Below are 23,734 nucleotides of genomic sequence, written 5' to 3'. Positions count from 1 at the left end.
ATATATTCATATAAATTTAAAAGTTAAAAACCGCAAGAACTTTCTTGACAACCTGGTACAAGCTGCCATGTTGACATTTTGTTTACATATTACAAAAAATGCAGTAAACAATATTTATTAAGTATAATTTTGACAAATAAAAAAAATGACATATGTCATGGCTTTAGTACGAAATAAGTCGTTTTGCAATAACACCGAACATAATTTCATTGTAAATAAACGCTCAATGCATTAAGAAATTGTCTCATATTAAATTTCTGTATTGAATGATCAAAAAGATGTTGATATAGTATTTATAAAAACAAAAACAATACGAAACAAAAAGACATAACAATATGTAATTTAGCGAGCTCTTATAGTTTAGAGTTAAACAAAATATTATACGTTTGGTGTTCCATAGTTACAAAAGCGGTGATCGTCAGCCGGCTGGTGCTAGTGAAAGTGGCGCCACCACACACACGCACGCACGGCGAACATGGCGACCTGGATGAATATGGCAAGGTTGACATCGTGGCCATCGTCTGCATCGGCTTTTTACTGTCGATGCCTTACGACCGGGCATGGATCATCACAACAGAATCCACGGCTTCTCCGTAGTCTTCTGCTCCGGCAGCTTCATGTCTCCGATACACAGGTAAGGAAAGAAACATAAACACGTTATATATTGATATAAAGCAGTAAAGGGGTCACTGAGATGCGATGCGTGTACTACGCAAGGGTACGGGTAGAACAAAAAGTGACACAAATTAAAAAAGAAAAGAAAAAAGATGATGTACTTATTTTGTTTTTGTGTTTACAATTATAATTTTATTATTGTTCGGTAACTTTTGTCAAATTTTAAATTTTTTGTGCTGATATAGATCAGCCCCCATGGCTGTCCATATTGGATCGGTAAAATTCGCTAACGGGTTATGACAAGAGTCGAAAGGCGACCACACAAAAATTAAACTTAGAGTACCCAAAACAGAAAACGAAAAAACATTTCTGATGATGCTTGGGCATTTATGTTTCCATTGTTTTTTTTAAAATAGTATTTTCAAGTTTTATGATATCTTTTTTTTTTAAATTGATTAGGTGAAAATATAAAATAATTACAAAACTCTCCCCTCCCATGTTAAGAATGACTTTCTAAATTATAACGTTTTTATTTCAACACAGCAACATAAGTGCATAAAGTACCTTTTTGATTTATTTATTTTGGGAGATACTTATACAGATCGTGCTGAAATAGTAACGTTATTATGTAGAAACCATTCTTAACATGGAGAGAGGAGGACGTTTTGTGACTATTCTGTACTTTCAGCTAACAATTTGCTAAACAAGAATGCAGTAAAAATTGAATTTAACTCGAAAATCATATCTTATCTGCATAAGTACCCCTTTTTTGTGTGCATGAAAATTGTTACGAATGTTTACCAGTTTTAAAATAAGCAAACGAACTTAATTTTTCGGAATAACGGAATATTTTTTTTACTAGTAGACGTTAATCAGAAGGGACTTTTTCAGGGCATTGATTGTGAAGCCAAACGGTCAGCAGAAAATGGAAGTAAACAGAGACGTGCAGAACTTGAATCAAAACCATTTTTGTTGTAATCATTGTTTGAAAAATTATATGGATTCTTTTATAGTGTTATTAAAAAATAAAAAATAAAAAAAAAAAATCAATCACATTTTTATTTTTTTGTAAATTGTTGCATTTATCGCGCACGTGTTATCCCTACATTAACGAGAATGTCAACCAATCATACCCCGAATTTCGTTAACTAAGAAAACCACGTCGGAAAATAAGTAAATAATGGACTGAAGTAAACTTAAAATTATATTTGCCAAATTTTACAGAATCAATTGTCAGCCATGGGTCTGCATCTATATAAATGCCATCTTTTCCTTTTTTTAATTTTTTTTTTAAGTGTCTTTTAAAACAATTTTTGTTTTGCTGTTAGGTACGAAATTACGTTAAGATTTTCAAAAGCTGACTCCGCCACTTTCTCTCGCCCTTTATTCCGATACAAAATAAAGGTGCTTGTAAGATAGTCGACAGATCGATTTTTTAAAAATTTTTAAGTAAAAACGATATTACGTACTTAATTGTCACGTGGAAAATAGTAATATATCTAAAAATTACGAAAATACATCTAGTAGAAAGTTACAGTTAAAAGTAATTTTTTACGGAAAATTGGGTAAAATTGCATTTTTCTTAGACCTTATAAAGTACACTGAAGAGTTCATACACAGGGGACCTTATAACGAATATTCGGGTTTGTATTACTGTACACATAGATTCGAAAAAGTTGTCAAAAAACAAATATATAACAAATAAATGCTATCAAAAGCAATAAGTTACTTTTCTACCAAACTGGATATATTTTTCGTGTTTTTATTCAATGTAACATGTTTATTCAGCTCAAAAAACATACATTGTTTACCGATGTATTGGAAAATTCAAAATAAACTAGAAAAAATACTATTAAAAATCCACCGAATATATGTCAACCTATGTCACGATAATATATATTGAGCGAGTTTTTAACAGTATTTTGTCTAGTTTTATATTTATAGCACCTTTTCCCAAACTTACCATGTTAAAGAGAGAGTCGGGCGCCATTTTGAATTTTCCAATACATCGGTAAACACAGTATTTTCTTCCCCAGTAGTTTCTTCCCCAGAACTGCTAGACTTTGGAATTCCATTCCAGGTCACTGCTTAGTGCTTCCCCAACTGTACTGACTTGCATAAGTTCAAGTGCAACGTGAACCAACATCTCGCTTCCCAAATCCCTACATAGTACCCCACCCCAGTAGATGTTTCCCCTGATAGTAGCCCCCTACACCAAAGTGGCAATGTGCCTTGTTTGGGGTGAAAATGTATTTAAAAAAAAAAAAAAAAAAGTATGTTTTTCGAGCTGAATAAACATGTTACATTAAATAAAAACACTGAAAACATATCCAGTTAGGTAGAAAAGTAACTTATCTTGCCTTTGATAACATTTATTTGTTATATATTTGTTTTTTGACAACTTTTTCGAATCTATGTGTACAGTAATACAAACCCGAATATTCATATAGATTGCTTGTTCATGACGTGTTGTCTATAATGATAGATTTCTTTTTTTTTTCCATTTTTTTTTTTTTTTTTTTTTTTTGTTACTGAAAACACAATATCAGTTGTTCTGCTCGATGACTTTTCGTAATTTTCGGATATTTTGCAGTTTTCGACATGACAATGAAGCACGTAATATTGTTTTTCCTTAAACGACATGTTTAAAAGAATCGATCTCTGTCGACTCTATTTCAACAAGGACCAAAATAAATGTCCTAACGTGTTAGGGTCTTAAACATAATTTTTATCTTTATTTTTCTTTATTAGAAGAATTAGTTTTTAATGTACATCAATTGTAAAATTCTTATTAGAAGAATTAGTTTTTAATGTACATCAATTGTAAAATAAAACTTACACCCTTTATCTCTCTTGTGTGTCCTTTCGAGCACTTTGTTGTGTAGATTTTTTTTTTTATAAAACAATACTATTTTCTTATATATTATTTTATAAAATAGTATTGTTTCGTAACATAAACATATGCTTACTATTTTTTTTTGTATGGAGATAAATCCTGTGGTGGTCGTTTATTTTTTTAGGGATTACATGTGGTTTTACGACCTTATCACTCGGACATGAGGTTTGTGGTAAAAAAAAAAAAAAAAAAAAAGGTAAATTTTTACTTACTTTCACCTTAACAATCACCTTCAAAATAAGGACGTCAGGTATGCTGAAAACGAATATCACATTTAAATTTGCTGCAAACAAGTAGTTTTCCAGATAATGTATTTTCTTATGTAAACACTGGTGGCCATTTCTATATGTGCCAGTGCATACAAAAATGGGCGCTATTTGTAAACTTACAAAAGTCCTCATTTTAAAAATGATTGTTAACGTGGAAAGGAAGTAATTTGCCAAAATAAATTTTGGTTACCGACCCTAAAATAAAAAATGTAGAGTTGATTAATTGGAGTGTCGAGCTGAAGGTTGAGTCGGCCGTATTTGTCTGCGCCTCAGTTGAATAAGAAAAGAATAACCAGAGTTCAAAATAAAATTCCACTGTCTTCTCTACAATATGAATTGGCTTTATTTGACAGGAACATAGGATTGTGAACATGTAAGGCATGTTGGTTCGGCATGCGTATATTTGAGGAGGCAATTGGGCGCTTGTCCAAAACACTCCTCTGATGAAAAAACAAAAATAAAGAAAAATCAGTACGATGTACGTACCTGTGATGGAAAGAAAATATACACCAAAAACTATGTAAATTGATCATGAATGCCCGGCAAAGCCCAGTTGTAAAGTACACTTAAATGATATTTTAATTCTTGCAGATTTCATATGTATAATTATAGAGTTAATGTTCTATTGATTTTTATATATTATAAAGTTGTGATTTCAAAAATAAAAAATATATATATATATCCATATGACTTGGGTGCATTATCTTGAATCAAAACCGAAATAAAATCTTATGAAAAAAAAAAAAAAAAAAATATATATATATATATATATATAACTTGAGTTCCTTCAGCCATAATCGTAACTGAAACCAAAACTATTGAAAAATTCTTGATAAAATTATTTATAAAAAAAAATAGATTACTGGAGTGCCATCAATTATGATCGAAACCAAAACTTATGAAAATTCTTGGTAAAGTTATTTATGACAAGAAATGGAAGTACATAACAATTAAACGATCCAGAGGTAAGTGTGACACAAAAAAATAACACACATGCTATCGTATTAATATATAGATACTTGATTAAAAAAATAAAGTAGTTTTATTTTTGAACAAGAAAACTAATTTTTAAGCGAATTTAATGCTTTGCCTTCTCTCTCCATGTTAAGAATGGCTTTTTAAAATATCTCGTGTTTAAAATTATTTGTATTATCTTCCTGGTTCCTTCAGAGTGTTTTCAGGATTGCATCATGAGATTGTCACTTGTAATTTAACCATAAAATTTTAGGTTTTATTAAAAATATTTGATAAAAGAATAAAACTACTTGATCTATTTATGTATTTTTTTTTGGTTTGCAATCAGGGTTCACACAAGCTTAAGTCTTTGAATTTTGACGTTTGCCTTGAAAAGGCCTTATTTCTATTATTACTTTTAAAAATCTTTGAAAATATGGAAAATGTCTTGTAAAGGCCTTAAAAATCGTATTCTTTATATCCAGTAAAAATTTGTGTTGCAATTAATATTGTGTGTTGCAATTAAATAATTTAATACTATTTATTTCAATCTCATTTTTAATAAAATGAGATTGAAATAAATAGTATTAAATTATTTTTTTAAATATTAATAAAAATACCATTAAACTATTTTTTAAATATTGAAAATAAAATCGAAATAGATTGTTCTAAAATTACATTATATTGTTTTGGATACAAGAGTTACGCCCTTTTATCACAAAACTACCTGATGTTTTTCATATAAAAATGTCTGGTAGTTTTGTGATAAAGGGACATAACTCTTGTATCCACAATACCGGAAATTCAGAATTTAAAAGTAAAACAAACACAGCATAGACCAATCTATAATGAGGAAAATAATATTTAATCGTGCTTGGTTGACCAAATATAAGTGGGTCAGGGAACGTAAATATGATTGTTAACAAGAATATTGGTTTCTATATAAATGAAAATAACTTTTCCTGTTGTCAGTTAAGTTTTTTTGTTTATATATCAAATTTGGTTTTGAAAACTTGAATTTTGTCTGGAGAAGGTCTTGAAATATTTTGAAAAGTCCTTGAAAATCTTGAAAATCTGTACACATCCTGATAATATTTTCTTTCCGTCATGAGTATGTATATGATAGATTTTTCATTATTTTTTTAATTTCTTAGACAAGTAATTGGGCCCAAGTTAGCTATGAGTTTATTCCTGCCTTTCGTCCTCATGGAATGTCACTTTCATATTTGTCATGCATCCAGCTTTAAGCACAAATTAAAAGCTAGGTATACTCATGAGCAGTGATGCATTAATCACCTGTGTATCACTACACGAACATGGAAATGCCTGTTTGTACCAACTGAATCACAAGAGATTGCCTGCACATACACAAAAAAATAGATTTTCGTCATGCAACTGCTAAACAAACTAGAGTGGCCGTTTTTTTTTCTTTTTAATTTCTTTTTTTTTTTTTAAATTCTACAAGGGCGTCACTACTTATTAAAGGCCAAAACCCACTCGAGAATAAGGGTTAATGAGTAATGGGAAAGAGGTTGCAGGGAAGAGAAAAAGATATCATCTACTAGGTTTCAGAACCAGTTTTGAACTCTGTCAAGACGGAATAGGGTACTCCCAGCAGCTCCTGCCCAGATGTGGCAAAAATACTCCATTTTATGACGATCTAGCTCTTATGCAGGTAGAGGATTGTGTCTGGAGTGAGATACCATCTGGAGTGGTAAAATGATGCAACCATTGTTCTGACGACCTTGGCAATAGAATTCTATTTCAGGTCAAGATTGAAGGTCATACCCAGAAGTTTGTCAAATTAGATCATATTATGTGATATATATATATATATATATATATATATATATAACTCATACTCCACACTAGATTCTGAAATAATTTTTTTTCTTTTTACTGCCAAGTTTTTCAGGGTGTTCACATATAATCGCCTAAAAAAGAAATCTATTCTTTATTTCCAAGAACATATGCCTCAGATGACTATAGGATTTTTATTGACTCCCCACTCCAATTTTAAATACAGTCAAGTATTTAATTTACAAGAGTATTTACGTTAAGGGGTCACAAATGCTATGAGTTTTTCAGAACACATTCCATTAAAGTCCTTATAAAACAGGCGCAACAGTGTGGCGGTGTAATAGGACAGTTTATAGTGCAGGAGCTATTAGATTGGCGAATCTTTTTTTGGAGGGGGTGCACCATCTAAGAGTGGTATATGCACCAGTCATACTCCATGCATCGATGAATGGTGGCTTTGTAGAGATATAGGCTACTGGCATGGGTGGCTAGTTTTCTAGCACAGTAAAGGAAGCCCATATTCTTTAATATCTCATAATAAAATTGTGATCACGTTTGCGTGTTTCTTGTCTCTCGACTTTTTGTATAATGTTCACAAAAATTTTTTGTAAAATTGATTGTAAAATTATTCAAGGATAAATAAATTCAAATGCAATATACCAGATAGATAATTTATGAGATGTAATCTTGGATAGTCACACACCACATCTTGTTTTTCATTTCATCTATGCTTGTCTTAATTTTTTTTTGTTAACGTATTCACTCATCCAATTTCTAGACCTGGTCTATCAACTTTAAGCTTCTTCGATTATCTCTCTTAATTAGAGTAAAAGGTTCTGGATGTTGGGTTACAAAACATTTGGTAGTGAAGCCCTAATTTGGGAGCTTTGGATGTATGAGTAGTCACCTCTTAGTTATTATTCTCAAGTGCACTCTGAACTAAAATTGTAATACCTGTTCTAATTTTTTTTTATATATAATCAATCAACTAATATCAATATAAGGTATTTAGAAAATTGGACTCTTTTTTTTTTTTTTTTTTTTTTTTTTATTATTGCCTTAAAGACAAAACTACCTTTATCTTTTTAAGAGTAACAATTAAGGGTGATAACCCTAAACTTGTCAGAATTTCATCTATCAGTTAAATGAAATCTATTTGCAAACCATTTATTTACAAAATATTAATCACAAAACAAATTCAAGGTATTAAAAACTTGAAGTATAAAATATTTTACTAAAATGACTAAATTTGGCATTAAATGACTTAAAAAAAAAAAAAAAAAAAAAAGGGTTGATGTGTCACAAAACAAAATTATTACAGTAATTTTGTTTTTTTCATATAGTTTTAACTTCAGCTTACAGTCAATCCTTTTTAAAGTAAATTGCATTAAAATAATAAAGATTGATATTGATTAAGAATTTTGGTTAATTTTTTTTTTTTGTTGAGGTATATTTTATTATGTGTGCAAATATAGTTATTTTAAAGAATCTGGTTGTACATGTTTGTACTTTCTAAGTAAAAGCGTGAGTTGTGCTTATTTTTAGCAAATTATTTGTTGTTTATTTTTTTTGTAGTAAACTGATATCGAGTAAGTTATGTTTAATGTTTGGTATTTAGTATTGGCTACTTGAAGGTCAAGAGTATTTGACTTACCTGGAGTTTATGTATTTTGAGTGCAAATTAGTAATCTTATTACTTGGCATTATTTTTTACTTGTATTCAGCTCACTATATGTACGCTTCATGATTAATGAATCTAGAATCAGAAACCGTCCTGGATATGACCTTAAACTATATCCGATGGTGAGGCCCCAGCTTGCGGGCTTTAGGGAGTGTGGAGCCACCCTTTAATTGCCATTGCTCCCAGGTCCACCCTGACCCAGAGTCGTAGTACCTGTTAGGGTTTCAACTATGGGTTAAATAGAAACTGATTGAAAAAAAACATATATCCTATTAATAAAAATTTATTTCAAAATAACTGAATTTGGCATTAAATAACCTGAAAAGGGTTGATATGCGTTAAAAAAAAAAAAAGCAAAGAATCAGAAAACTATATAACCATTTCCTGTACAAAGAAAACGATACAAAAAAAGATTAAATCTTTATTACATATTTTTAAGTAAAATTTTTATATATTGATAATATACTATAAAAATAAGTATGCGTATTATATGTGTGCTTGTATGTTAAATATTTTCTTAAGATACCTTAAGCTTAAATTTTAGACATTTTCTAGAATTAAAATTATGTAATGGATTTTATCAAAATTGGAATAAGGATTCTAGACATAAGTTTTGGTTGCATTATATCTTTAATTTTTGTAGAGGACATAATAGTGCGAAATTGTTCTGTTTACAAAATTAAGGTATTCTCCCAGTGTGTGTGTGTGTGTATGTATGTATATATATATATATATATATATAACAAATTATAAAACGTATTAAATTAAATAACAAAAACAAAAGAATATTTTAAAAAATACATGGAAATGGATAAATAATCAACAATAAAGCAAATGAAAGATGGTTTTCTTCTGTAAAGGGAGGGGGACGGTAATTAAAAAAAACGTTTGTCTAAAATATTATATTCGGTTTATTGGAAACATCATAAAATTTCACATTGACCCTGAAAATATCGTAAAAATAGAATCAATAGAAACATTTTGATAGATTTTTAAAGTTTAAAAATACTGAACTTGTAAAATGCGATTAATTTCATTACTGTTTTTCAAAAAAGAAAAAAAATAATATTTCTATTACTTTTTATACAACTTTAATAGTTTATTTTGGAAGTATAATCCATAAAGAAAATAAACAACCCACTTTTAAAAGAGAAATTACGAGTTTTTTATATTTTATTCGCAGTTTCGTGTTAGGGGTGTCAAAAATTCCGATACACCTATCACTATATATATAGTGAGAAAGAGAAAGAAACACTGTTGGGCTCGTGACAATGTAAATAAAAGTAATAAATGGCAATATTGAAAGATTTCAATAATTTTCAATTATAAATATTTGTTTACCAACGTAATATGTCTAATCATGATGGTATCGTGCTGTTTTGTCTGTTAAATTTACAAGGAATACCTTATCTTTAGAAATAATAAAGACGTACATACAACTTAGTGGAGGTGTGTTTATGCTAGGAGACAGTGGTTATAAGTTGTTTGTCGGCATTTATGTTTGATATTATTAAATATTGTTATATTTTTTTACTGGTAATAATTTTTTATTTTATTTTTTTTTTTTATTACATTTTCACCCCAAGCAAGGCACATTGCCACTTTGGTGTAGGGGGCTACTATCAGGGGAAACATCTAATGGGGTACTATGTAGGGATTAGGGCAGTGAGATGTTGGTTCACGTTGCACTTGAACTTATGCATGTCAGTACAATTGGGGAAGCAGTGACCTGGAATGGAATTCCAAAGTCTAGCAGTTCTGGGGAAGAAACTACTGGAGTAGAAAGATCTTTTACATCTAGGGATCTCTACAGTGTGGGGGTGGGATTTTGCAGCTTGTCGGGTCTGTCGAGGGTGTTCACGTCGTGGGGGCACAAGTGCTTGCAGTTCATCAGAGCATTCACCATTATAATACTTGTAGAACAGGCAGAGGGATGCAATGTTTCGACGATGGGACACAGGCTGAAGCTTAGATGCCAGTTTAGGGCCTATCAGATTTGCGACTCTCTTTTGAACCCTGTCAAGGAGCGAGAGACTAGTAGCCGATGCACCAGCCCAAATATGACAGCAATACTCCATACATGGGCGAATAGTGGCCTTATAGAGGTACAGGATACTTTCGGGTGTTAGAAGTTTTCTAGCACGGTAGAGACAGCCTACCTTCCTCGCAGCGGCCCTGGCAATGCCCTCGATGTAATTGTTCCAACTCATGTTTCCTGTGAACGTTAGGCCAAGGAGCTTGAGAGACGTACTCTCAGATAAAGAGTCGTTGGCCATTGCTATAGGTGGTAGAGAAGGTTTCTTGTAATTATTGAATGAAACCAGTTTTGTCTTGGCGGCATTGAACGTGACCATCCATTTTTGTCCCCATTCCACTACTGATTGGAGGTCATCCTCTAGTGTTTCTGCCATTACTTTAGATATATGTTCATTTGTTTTCCTGTCGTGCCTGCTATAGAGTGTGGTGTCATCAGCATATATACCCATCTCAGAGGCAATTTTGTCGGGGAGGTCATTTATGAATATCAGGAACAGCAGAGGTCCAAGGATAGATCCCTGGGGCATTCCCGCATTTATATCATATTGTTTAGATGTACGACTGTCGAGGACAACCTGGATTTTTCTCTTATCTAAGAAGGATTTAATTATGTTAAGTACTCTACCAGTGATACCGTATGATCTAATCTTCCTGAGGAGACCCTCAAAAGCCTTAGATATATCTAGAGCTACCGCTCTGCCCTCTCCCGCTTTGTCCAGTGAATGGTATATGCGTTCAGAGATTACAGTGAGGATGTCTGCCGTGGAACTGGCTTGTCTAAATCCATATTGTTGGTCGGTCAGAAGTCCAGCATCTGTAAGGTGCTGGACTAGAGCATGGTTAATTAAGGTCTCAAATATTTTGGCAAAAAGTGGGAGGAGGCTAATAGGGCGATAATTTAATGGGTCAGTTCTTTCGCCAGAATTCTTGAATACTGGTACCACAGAAGCAGTTTTCTAACAGCCCGGAAAGCAAGATTCATTAAGGCGTTGTAGAGTTTGGAGAGAACTGGAGCTACTTCGGCTGAACATTTTTTAATAGCACAGCTGGGATGAGGTCGGGTCCACATGCTTTTGAAGTGTCAAGGTTTTTTATGATAGCATGCACCTGAGCAGGTGTGATTATCAGATCGTCTAGCGTGGCATCTGTCCGCATAGGAAATTGAGGTAGGGGGTGGTTTAGAGGGTCCAGTGTGGAGTTTGAGGCAAACCGACTAGCAAGCATGTTAGCCTTCTCGGTTGCTGAGCAAAGAACCTCGTGATTATTGGTTAGTGGGGGAATTGTTGATTGCCCATTATTTACTACACTGTTGTAGATTTTCCAGAAGTCACGAGTTCCTAGTTTTTGTGCTTCGATGCGTTTTTTAGTAGTTTCCGTAAATTCCCACTTAGCTGTCGCTATTTCTTTCTTAACGTTACTTCTAGCTTCTATATACTTCTGTCTGTTTGAACTGGACTTATGTCGGTTAAACCTGCGGAATGCATGCTGCCTTTGAGCAATGGCAGTTGCGCAAGTCGAAGTAAACCATTTCATTATTAACTGTTTCACCTATATGTAATTCTAATATATTTAATTATTATGCACATATTATTATTACTATTATTATTATTAACCCTTACTCTAAATTAAAACTACAGTTCTGCATAGGTTGCTGTATTAATTTCACTAAAATACTTGATAAAGTGGAGGAATCCATATAATCTCCCTTCAACTATGACTAGACTGTTTGCAAAATTAGTTTAATGCATTATAGGAATTCTTCCAGTGTGTGTGTGTGTGTGTGTGTATATATATATATATATATATATATATATATAGAGAGAGAGAGAGAAAGAAAAACGCTGTTGGGCTCGGGACAATGTAGGTAAAAGGAATAATGACAATATTGAAAAATTTCAGTAATTTTCATTTATAATTATTTGTTTACCAACATAATGTGTCGTACCAGTCTCGAATTTTCGACATATACCTCATCTTTAGGAGGAGAAAAAGAAAAGGAATATACATAACCAATCAGTGGATGTGTGTTTTATTTTATACTAGCGAGGGGTACTCGGCATTGCCCGGGTGTTTGGAGGTGTGTGTGGGAGGGTGGGGGGTTAAAAAAAAAAAGTAAGTATGAGGATTGAACCTGAACCATTGAGGCAAAGTTGTAAATTAAAGTGTGAAAAAAAAACAAAAAAAACGTGCGACGTTAACCATTGTCCCCCCCCCCGCGACATGCTAACGGAAACACGTTTGAATTTATTTAGTTACTTGGCTTTAGCAGGTGCCCATTTTAATGAGTTAATGAGGTCAAGTTTGACTGCGGGATAGTATTCATTTACTGCTGAACGCCCCCCCCCCCAGATGTTATAGGAAAAAGACTAACCCACATGCGGCGAGCGACAAATATTGAATAGTTATCTTCCCAAAATGGAGCAAATTGAATAGACAGGCGAGCTCCATTGTTAACTGTGAGATATTACAATTTATATGTGATATAAAAAGTTTTAAAAAGTTGTGAAGGGAGCGACCGCTTCTCTGAAAAAAGCCTTTTGTTGACATACAGAAAAAGCAAACATACATACATACATACATACATACATTTTCGCTTTTATATATATAGACTAGCGAGGGGTACCCGGCATTGCCCGGGTGTTTGTTGGGGTGTGTGGTGTTAAATAAAAAAGAAACCGGGGGGGGGGGGGGGTAGGATCGAAGCCGAACCCCTGAGGTGAAGTTTGAAAATAAAATCGGCCAGCCAGAAGTGAAAGATGTTTGAAAGTCGTCGAGCGTTACGACGACGATGATGACGATGTAAGCATTGTTATAAGCGAAGTAAGAAAAGAAAACCTTTTAATTAAGCGGGGGGGGGGTGTAAAACACAAATTAAAACAGAAAAACGAATGAACGTTACGTGAAAAATGGCTTAAATAATACAGGGTTCAATATTTAAATGTAAAAAATCGAAAAAAAAAAGAATTTCACACCACGATTCAAACCCAAAACGTTTAGATAATGAACCAACCCTTAACTACCTATGCTAAAGCGGCGTATATAAAGTTTGTTCGGTTTATCAATTATTTAAAGTAAATCAGGTCATGACGTCATCTGACGCATGCATTGTTGACCCTCCCCCCTGTCGAATCTGTCTAGACATCTCTCTCTCTCGGTCTGCCTTACTCTAAAGACTGGAAAATGGCGTCTGACTGTTTTTTATTTTTAAAAACTTCGTTTGTTAATATTTTTTGTAAGCATATTTTTTTTTTTTACTTCACATGTTTGGCTTATTATTTTTCGTTTAACTATCGAGTCTAACTATTTTGAATGTGGTAATAACTTTGGTAACGTTACCATAGCGTAGAAGTTCATACTTTAGCTTTAATTAATTTTTTTTTACCGATAACAACATTTTTAAATTGTAAATTAAGACCGCCATTAGAGGTTGCTGACGTCAAGACCACGTGGCATGACTCAGCGGGTTTTAAATATAAGTTGACCCAAAATAAACGGCCGCGTGTATACTTTATGTAGAAGAGTTGGCGGCCGTATTTTTTGGGGCAATTATAAATCGATTTAAAAATATGTAATGTTTAACATTAAAATATCACTTTTTTGCCCCCCCCCCCCTGCAGAAAATCGATCAGTTGACGCACTTCTGATGGTCACTTTGGGCCAATTTTTCGATATTTGTCGTCCGGAAGGTGGGGCTTTCATATGAGACGAAGTTTGTGAATTTTTGTTGTGTCTGTCAAAAGTTTTTAGCAGACACACAAACATACATACACACAAACAAACATATACACATTTTCGCTTTTATATATATAGACTAGCGAGGGGTACCCGGCGTTGCTCGGATGTTTTTCGGGGTATATGAAAAAAACCCGAAAATGTGAAAAAAAAAACGAAGCCTTCACGACGCGCAGTTGGAAAATAGTAAAGTGTTAAAAAAAAAACAGGTGCGCGTTTTTGATTGATGTGACGGCGATAGGTATTCAGCAGTTACAATTTTGTGAGGGACAGTTTTGAATGAGGTGAATAAATCGGTTTGTTTAACGTTTATGCTGTTACGACCACTGCCAAACTGGAAGCGACATTTTTTAAAAATTAAGGCTAGATAATCTAAAGGAGAGGATAACTTTAAAAAATATTGGCAAAAAAAGTGCCCCCCCTCGTAGAAAAGTGCCTAGTTGAAGGGGAAGATATTAATGTTTTTAACCAATTTTTCGGTATTTGTCGTATGAAAGGTCGAACTTCAAAACGATAATGATCTTGGTAAAATCCATCGCCTCTATTGAAACTTTAAGGCAGACATGCAAACAGACATACATACATACATTTATATATTGGTAACTAAAGATTTTCGACCCAAACTGATGAAAAAGCTTGCCCTATCTCTGAATACTCTTTATGTAAAATTTCAAATACTTAGACCAGAAATTGTCTGAGTAATTTGGAAGAGACCGCAGAGGTCAATTTTTTTAAACTTTGACCCCTATTATGACCCCTTAAAATATATTGTTTTGGGCTCAAATCAAGTAATTAAGTTAGATCCATGTCCAAGGAACCTATATCTAAAATTTCAAGTGCGTATACCCAAAATTGTCGAAGGAGTTTGGTAGAGTTCTCAAAGGTCAAATCATTGAACTTTGACCCCTTAATCGCCAGATTTCTGTCCCAAAACCGATCACGTCAATTTTCCCAAATCTCAGTACCCTGTATATAAGATTTCGAGTCTGTAGACTAAAAATTGACAGAGTTATTGCATAGGGAAATGTACACAGACACACACACACACTTATATATATATTTAAAAAAATATAATATGTCATTCTCATCAATGGACATCACAGACATATAGCCATATATATATTAGATATATTTCTGTAGAAATTGTTTTTGGTCCTTCGACAAAAGGAGAGTGGACCTGTAAATCCACCCTTGTTCGTTCGTCTGTCTGCACTTTTCTCAATAACTATGCCTTGGAATTTTTTGAAATTTTGCACAAACATTAAACATGATATGAGTAAAAAGGTAACAGAATGGATTTTCTGGGAAAACTCTGGTTGCCCCCCTAAGGATGCCTTTCAGGTTAAAATGGCTAAAATTGACACTTTTGTGCTTATTAAAAAAATTGATGCTTTGGATTTTTATAAAAACTTTCTGAAAATTGTAACTAACTGATTTCTATATAATTTTGTTTGTCTATACTTTTAAGAATTATGCATGTCTAGGTATTTAAATGGAATAAATTGTAAGATGGTCAGCATCTTGAAATTTGGTATATAAACTTTTGTCATTTATCTAATGTATAAAATACTATATGTCTGCCTGTCTCCATGTTTTAAACTATCTTTACTGAAACTAAAAGTCACAGAGCGGCACTTGAGGCCTCAAATGATTGGATTTTTTTATGGACCGTTCTTTTATGGGTCTTTAGCCGGTTAAAATAGTTTTTAAGGGGTCAGAAATGGGTCAAAATTGACAAAAAAATCATTATACAGTTTGTACATTAATCCTAATTTAGTTTAATTTTTAATCAGTTCATATATGTGTCACGTTGGTAACAGTGGTAACGTCACCAGCTTTGAAGGCTACAGTTTTGTTTTCGGTTTCAATTCCAGCTGATGGCACTCAAATACTTTTTTTTTTACTTTTGAAACTCTATAACAATATATACAAAATCTGGACAAATTAAAATATCATATTTAAGTGTATTTTATGACCGGCCAAAGCCGGGTGCCCCCTTCGCCATTACTGTGTGTATGTGTGTGTGTGTATATACCTATAAAAGTGAAATTGTGTGTGTGTGTACATTTCCTTACCAAACTATTGTCAATTTTCAGTGTACAGATTCGAGATTTCACATAATTCGTATTGAGATTTGGGAAAATCTTTTTAATCAGTTTTCGGTCAGAAATTTGGCTGTCAAGAGGTCAAAGTTTAACAATTTGACCTTTTGAAAATGTTACCAAACTCCTCTGCTAATTTTGGATCTGAACACTTGAAATTTTAGATGTAGGTTACTTGGACATAGATCAAACTTTTTAATTTTATTTGAGCCTAAAATAAATGTTAAGAGATCAAAATTAGGGTCAAAGTTAAAAAAAAATGATCTCTGCAGTCTCTATCAAACTACTTAGCCAATTTTTTGTCTAAACATTTGAAATTTTACATAAAGTGTATTCATACATAAGGCAAGCTTTTTAATCGTTGTTGGCCCAAAATGTGGCAGCCAAGGGGTCAAAGTTCAAAAGATTTGACCTTTGTTGTCTCTAGCAAACTATTCAGCCAATTTTGGGTCTAAACATTTGAAATTTTACATAAAGGGTATTCAGACATGCAGCAAGCTTTTGAATCAGTTTTTGGGCAAAAATTTGGCTCCCAAGAAGTCAAAGTTGAAAGAGTTGACCGTTGCATACTCTACCAAACTTCTCTGCCAATTTTGGGTCTAAACACTTAAAATTTTAGATGTAGGTTACCTGGACACAAGTCAGACTTTTTAATATATATATAAGTTAGAAAAGCATTTCATCCAAGGCATGAAAATTGTTAAACAAAATGTTTTTATTATAGGCTTTAAAAATAAAGGTACAAGATTCAATTTGAAATTTATTTATCTTCAAAGTGCACTTTTATGAATTTTACAAAGTAAGGTATAAAAATTTAATTTAAATTGAATCAAAAAATTACCTTGGATTTATTTTATGTAATGTACATTCTGTTGCACTTTTTAAAAAAATCATTGAAAATTTTATATCTATACCATTAATTGCTAGATGAAAGATGATGTTTTTAAATTGCAACAAAATGTACAACTCATTTTTGCAACCCCCTCTTTGTATTATTACAGGTCTGAATATTCTCTCTGTTTCAGTTTGTATTTCTCCTCACACCACAACTCATTTTTTTGCAACTCCCTCTTTGTAATACAGGTCTGACTAATGAGAAAATCTTAATTTTTTTTAACAAAAACTTTAAAATAACTTTTTTAGATTAAATTTTTTAAAACTTCTTTCAGAATAGAAAATCTTTAAAATTTAATAAGGAACATATTTGATATAGGTTTCATTAACAAATATTCAGTACATAACGAGAAAAATAGAGATAGAAATTTCAAAAGGACTGTATAACTGGTTACGGTCAATAGTAGTCCTCACCAGCAAAAGTCTTTGTTATTCTATTATTACTATTTAAAACATTTTGTCTTGCTCTTTCGCGCGAGCACTAATATATATATATATATATATATATATATATATATTATGAACCGTACATAGGGCCCAAGCAAAGCTGAGCTAAACTGCTAGTATATATATATATATATATATATATATATATATATAAATGAGTAGAAAGTGGCGAATTTTGGATTTTCTCTTTATTTTGTTTATATAACTAGTTTTATAAACTTACTTTTTCATGATTCAAAATGTAATCAGATTTAAATAAATAATCCAAACATGTCACATTTATTTTTCTAGTAACATTTATATTTTTACCCTAAAAGTGTCTGTTGTCTTTTCTTTAAGCAGAGAAGAAATAGACAAGCTAATAATGAGTTGTACAAACTAATTAACTTTAATTATTTCGTGCCGAAACATTTGTAAAGCAATGCAAGACTAGAACATTCTCTAGATTGTTTTATTTATTTTATTTACTTTTTTTGTACACCTTTTATTGTAATATTGTTTGTGTGCGGGTTTTTGTAATTGTTAATAGCAAGCAATCAATGTGTTCAAACATGTTAAGAATTAATGCAAAATACATCAATGGCTGTTATGACTCTAGTCAATTTAGATGGGGATTTTACTATGAATGGAGTCAGTTTTAAAATAATATCATGAAAAACAAAACTTTATAGACCAGTAATGTTAAATATTGGCAGGAAGTGTAGACTTGCTATGCAAGGTTCAATGAGTTATCAGGCCTGAGTAATAAATTAGAGGTTACCTATGTATGGCCTTATATGATGGGATAGATCATTTGATTTGACTGTTGGTTGCTGCATGGCCACCGAGATATAGAAGGCCTGTTAACTCGAAAATGCCTGCAGGCAATGTAGGTAAGATTTGTCGAATTGTTACTGTCGATACTATATGACGGCATTGTTAAAAATCACATTAAAACATGTTAAGAAAGAAAGGAACCCAATTCGATTAATGAAACTGAACTTTATTCAATATAAATATTATCTATGTAAAATTACGTAATTTTAAAGCAATATACAATCTAATACTGATACAACTGAATTTAGTGAATAAATAATTAAAGAAACATAAAACACAAACAATTTTCATATTATACATGAAAATAATTCTGAAACTGTTATCTATATGAAAATGGATGATATATACTGATTTATCTTATCAATTTTGAAATATTCTTTGTCAACTTTGCTCAGTCGTAATTTTGCTTCCTGTGGTCGTAAAAATAGAAATCAAAGTCCAGTAGAGATGGACTTCTATGCTAATATAGCCTGTAAAATTTCAGCCATATCCAATCAAATTTAACCTCACGCATGTGTATCCAAACATAACATATGAAATGTAAACACGGAAAAAACAGTTTCCCTTTTTGCTGTCGTCATTTTTTACCGTTTTTTTTTTTTTCATTTTTAACTTGGAGCATAAAAACATTGAATGCATAAAAAAACAAACAAAATTAGAATGTTTATTCTAGTCTCTTTAAAAATTTACCCACGAATAAAAGATATGACTTGTTGAAACACATTAGGTATGTAATATTGCCGATGTCCACAAAAATACAGCACGCTTGTAATGCTATTAGCATATAAAAAGGGGAACAATAAAATTGTCACCCTAAAGAAAATAACACTACAGCTTTATTTTAAAACTTTTACTGAAAAAATCAATTTAGGTAACTAGATTATGTAGTAGAGCAGACATCTATTCAATGTAGCCACCTTCAGCCTCAATCACCACCTCAATATGGGTCCGGAATTGGGAGCATACCTTTCCCACAAGTGCTGGTGGGAGCTTGGCAAATATTCAGCTGATGGCAGCAATCAGGCTGGCTTTGGTGTTGTGAGAGGTCATGTTGGTGATGTTTTCGACGTATGACCAAATGAAGTAGTCCAGCAAGTTCAGGTCAGGGGAGGAGGGGTGCTAGTGAGAGAAGTGTACAGAGTCGTAGCACACTTTCTGAAGCCAAGCCTGGGTCTCTTTTGACTTCTGAGCCAGCGTTGAGTCCTGCTGCCACACAGAGGGTCTGCCAGCAGCCACCTGATTGCACCAGGGGATCACCACACTTCAGCACATCCAAGTACATTTTAATGTTGACTTTCAAGCTGACTTTGAAGATGTGAGGTGGAATGATGTGGCCCTCACTTGAAACCACACCAAAGACCATAACCGTGGCCGGATACTTCATTGAGCTGTACCCTCAAGTGTTAAACTGTCTGGATTTGCATTTTGAGGGTGCTGGCAATGGTCCTGTTGACAACTTGGATTGTTAAAGAACATGAGCTGTACAGTGGCTCATCTCCAATCTCACTTGTGTCACTTTCAGACAACATGATAGAAGGCTCCTATCCTCTCTTGGCCAACTAGTAGATGGTCTGAAACAAAAACAGAAAACCGGTTTTCATCAAATGGAAATGGAATCATGTCGTCTTTTCTAAGGTGGAGGAATTTCGATTTAAGGTTTTAAGATTTGGCTGCTTTTGGTTGTTTATGCCGGCACTGGAGTATATGAAATAGATGAGATAGAGAGGGAGAGAAAGGACTTGTGTATGTGTCATATGTGCTTGACAAGTAAGGGATTTCATTTCGTTAACTCTTGACTACCTAAAAACAACTCACTGTCAACTCAAATGAAGGAATCGTGGCTACTATGAACATTCGAAATGAAATCCCTTACTTGTCAAACACATATGACACGTACACAAGTCTTTTCTCTCCCCCTCTCTTTCTCCCCCTTTCTCTCCCCCTCTCTTTCTCCCCCCCCCTCTCTCCCCTCTCTTTCTCCCCCCTCTCTCCCCTCTCTCTCTCCCCCTCTCTTTCTCTCTCTCTTTCTACCCCTCTCTTTCTCTCTCTCTCTCTGTCTGTTTCTGTCTGTCTGTCTGTCTGTCTGTCTGTCTGTCTGTCTGTCTCTCTCTCTCTCTCTCTCTCTCTCTCTCTCTCATCTATTTCATATACTCCAGTGCCGGCATAAACAACCAAAAGTAGCCAAATCTTAAAACCTAAAATTGAAATCCCCCCCTTTACCTCCCTCTCCCTATATCCATATATCTCCACCCACGCCTACCTGAATCTGCTACCCCCCCCCACTACAATCTAATGTATTATAACCTTTAAAACTTAACTATTGTCGATACCCGTCTCCCTCCCCCTTATTATCTCTTACCCCCCCTCTTTTTTTTTTTTTTTCTTTTTCGTATTTTCTCTAAAACCCTTCTTCCAAATAATAACAATAATTTCTTTAAGGTCTGATAAGGCTGCTGGATTGTAAATATGGTCCAACATCCGAAACATATGTAACTAAACATATGTAACTAAACAGATAAAATGGTAATAAAAAAGATAAAAAACATATATATATATATATATATATATACAGGGTGACTAAAAAAAAACAAAAGCTAAATGGAGGCCATCTAGAACATATGCTGTAGAACGGAGAAAAAAAGGCTAAAGACCCTAGTGTTTTGATGTGATGTTTTGAATATAATAAACTAGTTATGACCAAAGTTTCATTTCATTCTGACAAACACTTAGAAACGGGGCTTAATTAGAGTTGGGGCCCATTTTTTTTGGTCACCCTATATATATATATATATATATATAATTATTTCCACAGCCAAATAACGTCGCAGTTCACAAGAACCATGAAAGCTAACAAACCAGAAGTCCAAGACTTGAGTTTCGCCCTCATTTGGGCTCATCAGTTAGACACATCCGAAGTCAGGATTCAAAAGCCGCACACAAGAAAGTCTTATTTACTATCATAGATCAAGTAAACTACGACAAAATCCGACAATAGAATAAACCTACGTTTGTCTCGAAGAAGGGATGTGATTATCGCGACCAGCTATAACCCAAGTCGATGTCTCACTAGTAGGAATTTTATACTCGCTAAGGATGTCAGTAAACCGCAATGAAATCCGACAGTATTAATTTTTTTTTTTTTTTTTTAATCAATGTAAAATGAAATTTTCACCTTAGTTTACAAAGAAAATTATTAAAAATAGAAAATACAATTGTCTATGGCAGCATTTTAAAGAGCTTTGGTGATGAAGATATTGACAACATAAGAGTCAGATATGTCCTTTGATGGAGTACTGCTGCCTTGACAAAATCGACTTTGCCATCTAGTGGAGGATAATATCCTGTTCTCTATAGCTTATTTCTCACAAAAGATAGTACTCTTTCTCTACTCTATTGTTGTTTCCATGAAAAGTGCTTGACCGAACTCTAATCTCTAGTTTCTCCTTGTAAGAAATCTACATAAAGATTTCATCTAGCTATCACAACTGCAAAGAATTTTCTTTTTTTCCTTTATTTTATGCTTAACAATAACACCAAACAAAATTTCCATGAACAGTTTATTTCCAAGACCCTTCCATCTGTCGAACACATTGGCCTAGGACTGTTTCCCTGCAGGCTCATAAACCGTCCTTTTAAGTAATCAAATTTTGTGAAGATATTTTTATTTTTTTTTATTTTATTTTTTATTTATTTTATTTTTGTTACTGTTATTTCACTCAAAACAAAGCACAGTGCCACTTGGATATAAGAGGTTACTATTTGGGACCAAATCTATGGGGAGTTGAGCAGCAAGATGTCTGTTCATACTACATTTGAACTTCTACATGTTAGCATAGTCAGGGAAAACAGGGACCTGGGACGGAATTCCGAAATCCAATAGTTCAGGGAAAGAAACTATTAAAACAGAAAGCTTTCTGGCATCTAGGAATTTCTATGTGGGATTTTGCTGCTTGTTGGTTAGTCAGGAGTATTTATGTCAAGGGAATGCAAGTTCTTTCAGTTTGTTCGAGCACGTTCCATTGAAATACTTGTAAAACAAGCACAGGGATGCAACATTGTTTGCATTTTTCATGCCTTGAGACATTTTTTCAGTTATTAAATTATTAAATAAATAAGTTATTAAATTATCTTGTCTTTTTCTCAGGATTGAACACTGATCTTCAAGATAACCCGTTCACTTCAACCAACTTCCAATGTTAATTCATTTTCGAGACTTATAAACTTGTTCAATTTTCTCTTTGATTAAAAACTCCCATATTCTGTTCATTTGTGTACTTATTTTTGTTTTTAATTTTCCTCTTTTGTTCTAGCTGGGGATGGGGCATTCTGCCAGATACCAAACATTCACCCACTATCTCTTACATTCCAACCAATAAGTTTTTTTTTAAATTTCTAACCATCCCTTTATCTGCAATTGTTTGTGTCTCTCTTGCACTTGGTTTGCCGGGTATATTTGGCAGGTAGTATTTGAAATTCTTTTTTATGAGTTTTTTTCTGATTAATGGAATGATGGAGATCTTCCTAAGATTCCAGTTTCTTTTCATATCATACATAAGATCTTGGTATTTCGTATTTTCCCTCTCAGCTCTATTTACTCCAGCATCATTGGGGAGGGGGACACTAGCTTCTATTAAGGTTGCTTCTTTCTCCTTATCCCATATCACTGTTTAATAGCTTCATTTTCTAAATACGTAGCTGTTGAAGACCTAGTACATGAGCGCTAAATGTCATCATTTTTCAGTGATGTTTAATGTTTATCATCTCAACTTCATCATCTTAGACTGGGGGTGGGGCCATCCATTTCCATGATAGTCTATCCCTGACTTTTCAGATGGGTTGGCATATTTCCACCTTCTAAAGCTTTCCTAAAATCGGATAGATGGCCATCTTTTCTCTGCAACCTTTTTCCCCCACAAGAGACATAGCGAGCCTGACTCTACTCTATCGTCATGTTCATGGCAAATGCTCATCTGAACTTCAATCTATGGTCCCCGCCTGTCAAACTTTTACAAAAAGCACTCGTCTAGCTACAAACTCTATCAACAATTTTCTCACTCTCAATCTGTTCTTAAGTTTCCCCACTCCTTATCTGTGCCTAAATCAAAACGTAGATTCCATGAACAATGCTTCTTTCTTAGAAGTGCACGACTGTGGAACTCTCTTCCGTTTGCCTTTTTCCCACCTGACTACAACTTGGATGTCTTCAAGTCCAACATAAACAAATTCCCGATGAACCGCCATCGACGAAATGTTGCATCCCTCTGCCTTTTCTACAAGTATTTTAGTGGTGAATGCTCTGACGAACTGCAATCACTTGTGCCCCCACGACGCGAGCACCCTCGACAAACCCGACAGGCTACTAGATCCCACCCTCACACTGTAGAGGTCCCTAGATGTAAAAGATCTTTTTACTCCAATAGTTTCTTCCCCAGAACCGCAAGACTCTGGAATTCCATTCCAGGTCCCTGCTTCCCCAACAGTACTGACGTGC

The 23,734-nt window shown here is 33.5% G+C and overlaps 1 protein-coding gene across 1 annotated transcript in view; it reads left to right on the top strand.

Annotated features, from left to right (window-relative positions):
- Positions 1-401: 401 nt before the first annotated feature.
- LOC145297514 (propionyl-CoA carboxylase alpha chain, mitochondrial-like) overlaps positions 402-23,734 on the top strand; it is a 139,081-nt gene continuing 115,748 nt past the window's right edge. Inside the window, exon 1 of the mRNA XM_080143415.1 lies at positions 402-634. Within this exon, the coding sequence (XP_079999541.1) occupies positions 476-634 (159 nt within the window). The 5' untranslated portion in view covers positions 402-475. The remainder of the gene's footprint in view (positions 635-23,734) is intronic.

This window comes from Euprymna scolopes, chromosome 18, assembly GCF_053919585.1.
Source record: "Euprymna scolopes isolate OS-2025 chromosome 18, ASM5391958v1, whole genome shotgun sequence".
In the NCBI taxonomy this organism is placed as follows: Eukaryota; Metazoa; Mollusca; class Cephalopoda; order Sepiida; family Sepiolidae; genus Euprymna; species Euprymna scolopes.
Note: the sequence above shows the minus strand (reverse complement) of the source record. Positions and strands in the feature narration are given on the sequence as shown.